The sequence below is a fragment of the Cariama cristata genome, unplaced genomic scaffold, assembly GCF_000690535.1.
Source record: "Cariama cristata isolate BGI_N322 unplaced genomic scaffold, ASM69053v1 scaffold3490, whole genome shotgun sequence".
Taxonomy (NCBI): Eukaryota; Metazoa; Chordata; class Aves; order Cariamiformes; family Cariamidae; genus Cariama; species Cariama cristata.
The window spans coordinates 30,073-39,710 of record NW_009593930.1 but is presented as its reverse complement, the minus strand read 5'-3'; the positions used below and the strand labels follow the sequence as shown (position 1 = coordinate 39,710).

The window sequence follows — 9,638 nt, the reverse complement described above, 5'->3', positions numbered from 1 at the left end:
CTCCAGGCTCTTGCCCTTTGGAACATGAGAAGTTCATCATCTTTCCCATCAGTCGAATCTTAATATTCACCATTACTGTGATGAACATTAGAACGTACTGCAAGCACATACATAAAAGTAAAAACAAACAAAATACACTTCCCCCCACCCCCAAAAAGAGCCAAAATAAAAAAGCCAAATCTATCCACTTGATCATCTCAGAAGTACTAAAGAAGCCACAAGTTAAAAAATAAAATAAAGTATCAACACACTACTGTAAACTGATGGACTTTTTCCTCTTTAAGCAACTACTGAAATGCATTTAGTGAACAGTGTGAAGTGGGAGAGATGAGAGACCACCACCCAGGCGTGCCCACGCACAGACACACGCATGCACACAACCCAGAAGCACAGAGAGAAACAGGATTAGAGATTTATTTCTGAAAAAATCAAATACAGAAGTGAATTCACAAGAAAAAACAAACTCTGGTTCACCATATCATCTTAACATTTCATAAAAAAGTAAAGCACATGTTAATTTAAGTGATGAGACATCCTAACAAGCCATTAACTTCTACTCCCATCACTCTATTTGATAAATAAAGAGACAAACAGAAGCAGGTGAAGTGTACAGACTGAAATCCTCACATAAAATCCTGCAAAAAACATTAAGATTTACAGTGTGTCCAGCCCACTTCTGCCCTCCTTTTTAAATATGTTTTCATTGCCATTTTACAAATGGAATTGTGCAATCTTTGAGGAATTTCACTGAAACAAGAATACAGATGAGCTCATCAGTGCTGCGTCCAATTGTTGCAGGACAGTTTAGCTTTATCTTCCAAATAAAGATTAAGAAGTCTAACGAGAACTTCTCATGGGCTAGGACGCAAAAGGGAATGGGAGAGAAGGGAAGGGATTTATGTGAGAACCTGAGCAGGACACTTGACGGGGCACGGGGGGAGTTTTATTAGTTTGGTTTTACATATGGTGATAGAACTTTTTTTAAAAAAAAAAAAAAAAAAGCAGATACCAACCCATTTCCTGCTTTTGAGTTGCCTTTGCTGTCCGTGCTGAGCTGAGAAAGGACATAGTGAGGCGCTTTGGCACTGTCGGCATCAAATATATCCATGTTGGACTCTTCACAATCTCGACGTTTGATCCCTGGCCTCTGCTTTGGATTTCGTTTGCGCGATTTACGTGGCACCTCAGTGTTATCATTGTAGGAACTGGTGCTCATGTTACTGAAGTTGGAGGGTGAATCCTCCATCCACATACTGCAGCTCTGTTCTGACTCCAATCCACACCCCTCATCCTGGCAGGACATCCGACTGTTGTCCAGCAAGTCCTCAGGTGGTGGCGAGATGTACAGGACTGTGTGTCTCTTCGGCGTCGACTGCTGCTGCTGGGCTGCGTTACTGGTTAACTGCTTTTCACTTACCCCTCGGGTACTTACCCCCACGGCTGAGGAGCAGCTCTCCACTTGCATAGCCTTGCTGTCGGTGACTGAGGTAGAGTAAATGGTAGGGCTGGAAGAGGTGGTAAAGGAGCTGCAAGCACCGCCCATGGAGGAAGAGGAAGGAGCTGAAGAAGCATCTGTGGTGTATAATTTAGAAGTAAATACAAGATACATGGTTCTGTGTGTGCTGGCTATAGCAGTCCCATTGAAATCAACTGATTTAGGAACAGATTTCTTTTCCCCGACAAATATTTGGAATTTGGCAAGTTTTAGAATGTAACTGCTTAAAGCAATACAGCCTAACCGATACAGTACTTTGGAAATGTCCAAATTAGACTTAGTATGATCCACTGTAATCGACTCTTTTAAATCTTAACATTAAGTCATAAAAATGGCTGCAAGTAAACAGAGTTTTCATTGCCTCAGCTGGACTGATCATTTGTGTAGAAGCCATTTCATCTAAAATAATGGAAGCCCCAATGCAAAAGGCTTATAATCCACATTCAATGCCAATTAAACCATTTATTGTTGGAAATTTTTATTTTTGAAAAAGTCGGGACTGTGCTTAGCCACAAAATATTAAAATAAGTTTCTAACCTATGAAGCAGAGAACTACAGGTCATTTTTAATGCAGACACTCCCTGCTTCAGAGGCAAATCCTGGAATAAAAATATGAGAAAATAAATGAGAAAAAGAGCTGCTGATTATTCCATCATAAATGAGAAATAAAATATAAAATCAACTGAGTTGGTAGGCAAAATGGAACTGGTATCAGTCACTATGACATAGCTGTTTATTTTGAAGGTTCAAAACAGGGATGAAATATCTGTATTGGTGAGGTGCTGATACAAGACGACATGACATTTCTGTAATTTGACTGCTTCGGTCACTGAGACTGGTTTCTCTCAGACTTTATTAGCCAAGTCCCTTACGCATACAGAGAGAGCTTGGGACAGACCTCTGAAACATCCGTATGAAGCAGGGTATTTTAAACAATGCAACTGTGACTTCTCCAGAGGTGTCACAGATCAATCTGTTTTAGAAACATGAAAGGACAGCTAAATGGTTAAATCAAAACCCTGAATATTTCTGGAGAACAACATAATCATTTCCACTGAAGAATTTTAATGGACAAATGAGCCGAAAACATAGGCTAAAACATTTCAGAGGAAGCAGTACGGACAAACATAGGTTGGCCGTTTTTTGTGTTGTGGGTTTTTTTTGTTTTTGTTGTTTTTTGTTTTTGTTTTTGTTTTGTTTTTTGTTTTTTTAATTCAGCTGTAGTTCACAGAGGAATAACCGAGTTTTATATTCGGATTTAAGCTAAGAGAGAGATGCTATTTTTGGTATTCCTGCACTGCTGACCACACCTTCTTATACAATAAACCAGAACCACAGAAATAATCCAATTTTGGAAACAAATTGTACATAATATATGTACGTAATTATACAATATGTTTGTTCAGCTAGTTACTGGTGTCGTAGAAGTGATACCTATAATTAGAAGGAACATGATGTTTTCCTTTTCATTGTTTGGGATTTTTTTTTTTTTAAATCCAAAGTATTACATTAATCTCTCAAGTCTAAAAGGTTTAGAGACAGTTGAACTATTTTATCTGGTTTAAGCCATTTAAAAGTAACAGAACAAAGTATGTTCAGCCATGATATATATATATAACTAACAGCAAAACTTAGCAAATCTTCCTATAAACTGTGATTACCGGGGGGTATCAATGACTGATGATAAAGAATTTTTGAACTGTTACAGTTTCTTACAGCTTTTTGTGCTAAATTAATTTAAAAGTAAACTTATGCTACTTCAGATTGTAAAATTTAGTGGTCATTACAGTTTATCGATAAACTATTCTGCTTTTATCTTCATAGGGAATTCCCCTCCCCAAACCTCCCAGTGAACCAGGAGCAGATGAATGATACCAGTTCCATTTTCCAGTTTGTTCTTTGGCAAATACAGTGGCTGAAATTGGAGAATTCAGTCACTTTGAACTGCATTCCAATTTAAAGGCAAATTTATCCTTTCTATATCATGCATTAATGCAATGCTTTTTTCAAAAACATTTATAGGATTGGCAAGAACTATTAAATCTAGATATTAATTTCAGTGACAATATTTAGGAGCTGATTTGCAGCCACTTTGAGTTGAGAAAGATTGTTGCTATTTGGCATGTTTACTTTCTTTTGTTAAAACAAAATTAGTTTCCATTCATCATTTAGACACTCAAACACAAAGAAATAGAAATATGCAGCATGCATACAGCATATACGCTGCAGGCAAGTGTTTGCAAACGGAACACATGGAGCAGACAGCAGTAATGCTGCAGAACTGGACTCCTGAACAGCAATATTTCCCCCATTTAAAATTAATTCTTTTAAGGGATGAAACTGAGTACCATGCACAGAACAACGCAGTGTATGCACATCTCGTGTTTGCCTGTGCATGACAAAGACTTTGACAAATAAATCATTACGTACATTGAACCAAGTAGCAGAGCTCTAGAATTGGAAGACTTTTCCTCCAATAGATTCATATCAGAGATTTATCTTTTTGCAGCAAGTTCTGGGAATGTTTTAGAAAGATCTTTTAAAAGACCTGTAAGAAAAACTTAAAGTGACAATCCACACGCAGGTCTGCATGGGCACAGGTATGCCAAACACCGATCAGACCCTGCTTGTCAAGTGGTTCAATGCGTATCCTGTCCAGAAATGCAACAATTGTACTTTTCCCCTCACTTTCCTAGGAAAAAAAATAAATGACTAAACAAAGTACTTTTCAGCATAAAGCTAAAAGAGCCAGTAATGGTATCATTATTTTAGGGTGCAGCATTTTGCAATATTTAAGTTGCTATCATCATTGCTATCCAAACCAATTTCTCCTCCAGTTTTTTTTTTCTTCCTAGAAGTTAAAAAGCATGTACGTGTACGAGTATGTGTATATGTTTTTTCTTTATATATTTAAAAAGGAAATAAATACTGTCCATTATAAATTGATTAAACTCTCCTCTATTTACCAGAGACACCTCTGTGTAACAATAAGATTATCGAAAGAATACCAAGCTAAACAGTAATGGCGAGAAAATCTCTCTCTTTAGCCATATATATATATGTTCTCAAATGAATGCCATTACCATCCATAAACATGCAAGTATTTAAAGCATGTACAGGCCAGCATCTTCCCTGTTATAATAGTTAAAAATATGCAAGAAAGTATAACAAATCTTACAGCCAATGAAATAAACTGGCTGTATCAGAACAATCAAATACACAAGTTTAAAATCTTTGGGGGGGATAAATTAGTTAATTGCTTTAGTAACATTTTAAGTTATGCAAACACTGCGAAACATAGTGAAATTTATGTTTTCTCACAGAGTCTGCAGGCCTTTAGCCAACTCATCTTCCTTTGAACTAATAAATAAATAAATGGGGTCAAGCAAATAAGAATTCAGTTACCGTGAGGAATAAACCACTGTATGTTTTAGATGGCTCCCTTTTTGTTTTATGAATTTATTCTAAAGCCAGTGACAACACATGCGTATCTGATACCCAAAGGAGATATCTTGGTTGAATATGCTGCATTTTGAAATTAAAAAAAGTCCCTTCTGAAGTTTTCAGTAATCCAAACTTGACTGGTATTGCTTTAAAAGGCGAGAGCACTCTGCATTTCCTGGTTTTGAGGAATGAAGCCCTCCCCAACATGCGGATCATAACCAAAGTATAGCCAGCGGCCATCAGTGTGCGGGGTGTACCTGCTCGCTGCTCTGTCAAGTGAGAGTGAAGACATACACACGCCTTCCCCAGGTTAAGCATCTCTTTTATTTGAGGTTACTTCCTTTAGACACATGTTAACGGGAATTGTTACAGGTGGCTCTTTCATTTGCAATTTAACAGTGCTTGCAAAGACAAATATATAGTTTAAATGAGTATGTACATTTTGAAATGTAAGACTGAATATATTTTAACACAGCCTCAAAATAAAAACTGCTTTCAGAGCAACAACACTGAATAGAAGCCAAGTGCATGTTATGGCAAGTATGCAGCCACAGTATTATAAATGAAACGTGCACCAGCATCACAAGGTGGGGTTTTTTCCTTTTTCTTAATTAAAAAATGAGAGAGAAAAGAAAACTACTTCCATACTAAAGCAACTTTGATCACTGTTGAAACTAAACCTCCTGAATCTATTCATTGCTGTCACTGTAACATATAAGGTAGCTGAAATAAGTAATTCAGAATTTGTTGCCTGTCCTACAAGCTTTTTTTCTCCAAGAGAGGCTGAACAAGATCAAACAGTCTGCATAAGGAAGTCCTGGTTTCATTTTGGACATCATCATTAACACGTCAATAATAAGCAATTCTGTAATGCGTCAATGAAAGACAGAAAATAACCAAGAACTAACAAAGTGGTTAGTGCTGGAGTTCAGAATGTAAATAAAGATAACCAATTACTCCGCACTACTCCTAGGAAGACCAAATTTCAAAGAAATTCCAGTTGTTCATGATACCAGTCATTCATGCATTTGCTTCCCAGTAAGTCTAAAAAGGTGCCTACCGCTCCCAAACATTTACCTCACTTTCAGGCAGTGAACAGAATTACATTCACAACCAAGAGACTGAAAAATTCAGGTTCTTTCTGAAAACAAAAAGCAGCCAAAAAGCAGGCAGCGGAAGAAGGGATGCAACACGCATGTGGCACAAATGCATGCTGCAAAAAGTCACAAGCTAATATAATATCAGAGACTAAGGGAACACATAGCAAAGAGCATCCCCGTGAGCAAATCAGTGCAGTCTTTTTCTTTTCAAAAACATAAAACATTGTACAAAGAAAATTTATTACCTCCTGAGTTAGCAACTAAGGCAATGACATATATTTCTATATCCTACTATCTTGTGAAGTCAAACAAGGCATTCAGCCTCTAAAAAAAGGTCTGAAAGGCAGGAGAAAGAAAAAAGATAAATCACTACTTGGCATTGAGGGAGTCTTGTCTTTAGATAACACTTACGTGGAGCCAATCAGGAAATCCTTGCTCATTCTTTCCCAAGAGATCCTTAAATATAACAAGGATTACCAAGTCCCCAAAAAGAAACAAATAGCATCCTGACGATTTCTTTTTTTTTTTTTTTTAAATTGCAGCTGGAGCGCAAAGCAAGTTATTTCCCAGACTGGAAAGCTTAAGATTGCACACACTAATAAACTGGAGATATTTATGGTTTTACAAGTTTTTCAGCCACCTGTGCATGAACAGCCAGGACTAGCAAAAAACCCATTAAAGAACTCGTCTTTTTCTCAGGGCCTAGCCTGCATCCCATGCGATCCCCTATGCGATGTTCAGAAAACAAGCGTCAAAAACGAAAACTAACCACACAGGGTGAGGTTTAGGCGGTGTATAAGCTTAATATATGAAGTATACTCGTTTATTAAATTTGTTAATTTATCTAACATGTCATGTTCTCGATAAGACTTTTATATGGTAATTGGTTTATTTGAATCACAGAACACAGGAGAACAATTTTAGAACAAAACCAAAAGGATACTATGTGCAAAATTTCCACCATCAACCTTTATGCTGCCAAAGGTTTTAACAGGTAAAAACCAGAACTTACAAAGTGGCTGCAAACCTGCTTTCAACACCTTACATGCCAAACTTGGGTTTCTACTTTTCTTCTTCTTGTATTACTGATGTAATGTCAAAAACTTTTCCAAAAAGTTTAGTTTCAAATCAGTATCAATCCACTATTTAGAAATAAAATTTTTAAAAAAAGGAAAGAAAGAAAAGACTTATGAAGAAGTCTGAAAACAAGACCGACCTATACCCTGGGTGAGATTGGATGGGTTAAGTGTCTCTTGCACTATTTGTCTTCACTATTGACAGACACTGTCACACAACCCACCACTCGATGCCTGTCTCTGAATGGCGAAGCTAGAATGCAAGTTAAGTGTATTAATAGAGAAAAAAACTAGCATCCCAGCAAATATAATAAAGCAATCCAATTCACCAGTTATTAAAAACACTCAGATTCAAGACAGGTAGGTTAATTTAATTTACATTAAGCCCAACAGTGTAAATTCCCCTTACATTCACATGCTGAACCAAGCAGTGTATTATACTTTGGGTAAATACATCAATCAATCTGGTTTTGTTATAAATGACATTCGTTATTAAATTAAGACTCAAGTTTAGGTATCTAAGTAGAACTTTTGTTAGTGGCTCACACACCCCAATTCCATGGATCTTAGATCCTTCCCCACTCGGAGCAATAACCGGCTGCATCCAAGCAAGTCTGAACTCTAGGACCCTCAGCTGCTCTCTTCAAGCTCTACCTGTCACCTCCTCAGATCCCTCCACGGCCCGCTACCCTAAAAGAGTGACTGTACGATGACGTCAGGACTGATGGATCTGACAAAACACACTGCAATTTAAGAGACAGACTCTTCTGTTCTTTAGAGACACGGTTGTTGTTTTTCTACGAAATTACAAACTCCTCTTGGCCTTCATGAAGTCTTCGATGGTGTTACTGCAAGGAGGTGCCCAAACAACAGGACAGTAAGACTGTGCTCTTTTTGCCCTTCGCTGGCTTGTTTTTCCATTATTCATTAAGGAACAGGGAATTCTCTTGTCGCTCAGTAATTCTCAAGCCTTTTTGATGTAAGAATAGGAGCCACTTAATGCAAGAATTTGCCATAACAAAAAAAAATAATCTCTCAGAACGATAAAACAGCTTGTGTTTGATTGAGCAGTTCTGGAAAACTGGGTTTACTGATTATGTGAGATTCAGGAAGACTGAAAATAAACTTAGTTTAGAAAAAATGAAATTATGTAGAGTACATCGATATAATCCTTTATATCCTAATGCCATCAGCTGCCCCATCGATCTCCCGGGCACACGCTCTTGCCAGGAGTAATACTTAAACTTGTTCACATGTACGTCAGTGCCAACAAGCCAGAGCGGCCGGGACACTGTACTAACATACAGCACCAGGACGATGCATTTTTAAAGAGCATTAGGATCTGCTTTAAGTTAATTCTCTAAGAAAGAAGTATTTGACACATGACTGAAGCAAGCCCACTGCAGAGAGAAATCCCTGGAAGACATCCTCCTAGGAAATTACAGGAAGGCATTTCCAACTGGGAGGGTGGTGGGAAGAGGAAGGGAAAAGCCTACAAAGAAATGGAAGTTTTTACAGGCACTGGAGACCAACTACAAAGAAGAATCTTTTTTTCTGCTAATTTGTTTACAACATGTAATTATAAGCCCAGGATAATAGAATCCGTAGCAGCACTGATATCACCTTTGAAATCTTGGGTAATTACTTCTGTATCAACAGGAAAAACTGACTAAAGACACCAGGAAGGATGATAAATTGACAAAATATTTTCATTAAAAATAAAAATTAAGAAGCCTGACTCTAGCTACTCGGAAAACAAAACAAAACCCCACATCTCCATGTTGAGGCTTTATTAGAATCTTTAGCTTGAGAATGATGAAAACGCCTTATCCTGGCAGTGGAAAACATGGCCCACACCACTGAGCACCTGGCCTCTACCCCACCCCAGGAACGATGCAAGTTTTTTTACCCATTTCTCTACAGTAACAATTGAGAAGCAAAGCCTTATTTTCGTAATTAAAATGACCAAAAATGCTTGTGGCAAGTATCTCAATAACAACTCTGATCAAAAAAGCCAATTACGCCTCTTTGGGACAAGTAGTTCGTCTCTTTAATTAAAAAGGAGCACAAAATTGACATGTCCACAAAAAGGTAAAGCTTCCTCATCTACCAAGTATTTTCCTAGGATACAATCACAGATGTTTGGGAGTCAAAAGAATCCAATACATCACAGATTAATCGTATCCAAACATGAAGAATGCAAAAAGAGATCAGTAAATACATTTCGGTAGGATAAAACCTGTTCTCCTTTAGTTACAGCAAGAACACCGGTCTATGGAGAACTCAGTTGGAGATAAGAACTGGACACTGTCAGAATGGAAACGATGCAGGAAATACTGTCCTGGGGAGCAATACAAAAAATATGGAAAGATACATATTCGCCTCTGTGGAAAATGGAGAGCAGCTTAAGAGATCATCAACAAGCTGAAGAAGCTAATTCCAAGATCTGCTACGGAAAGAATGAGCAGATGATAAGCAGAGAAGTAAGTTTCTGTAACAGTTTCCTTCACTGGGGTTCAGAAG

At 37.7% G+C, this 9,638-nt stretch overlaps 1 protein-coding gene across 1 annotated transcript in view; it reads right to left on the bottom strand.

The window, feature by feature from the left end:
- The window catches only part of NFAT5 (nuclear factor of activated T-cells 5, tonicity-responsive), a 40,843-nt gene that overhangs the window by 26,279 nt on the left and 4,926 nt on the right, over positions 1-9,638 (bottom strand). Inside the window, exon 2 of the mRNA XM_009695999.1 lies at positions 1,014-1,572. Coding sequence (XP_009694301.1) covers positions 1,014-1,572 — 559 coding nt within the window. The remainder of the gene's footprint in view (positions 1-1,013; positions 1,573-9,638) is intronic.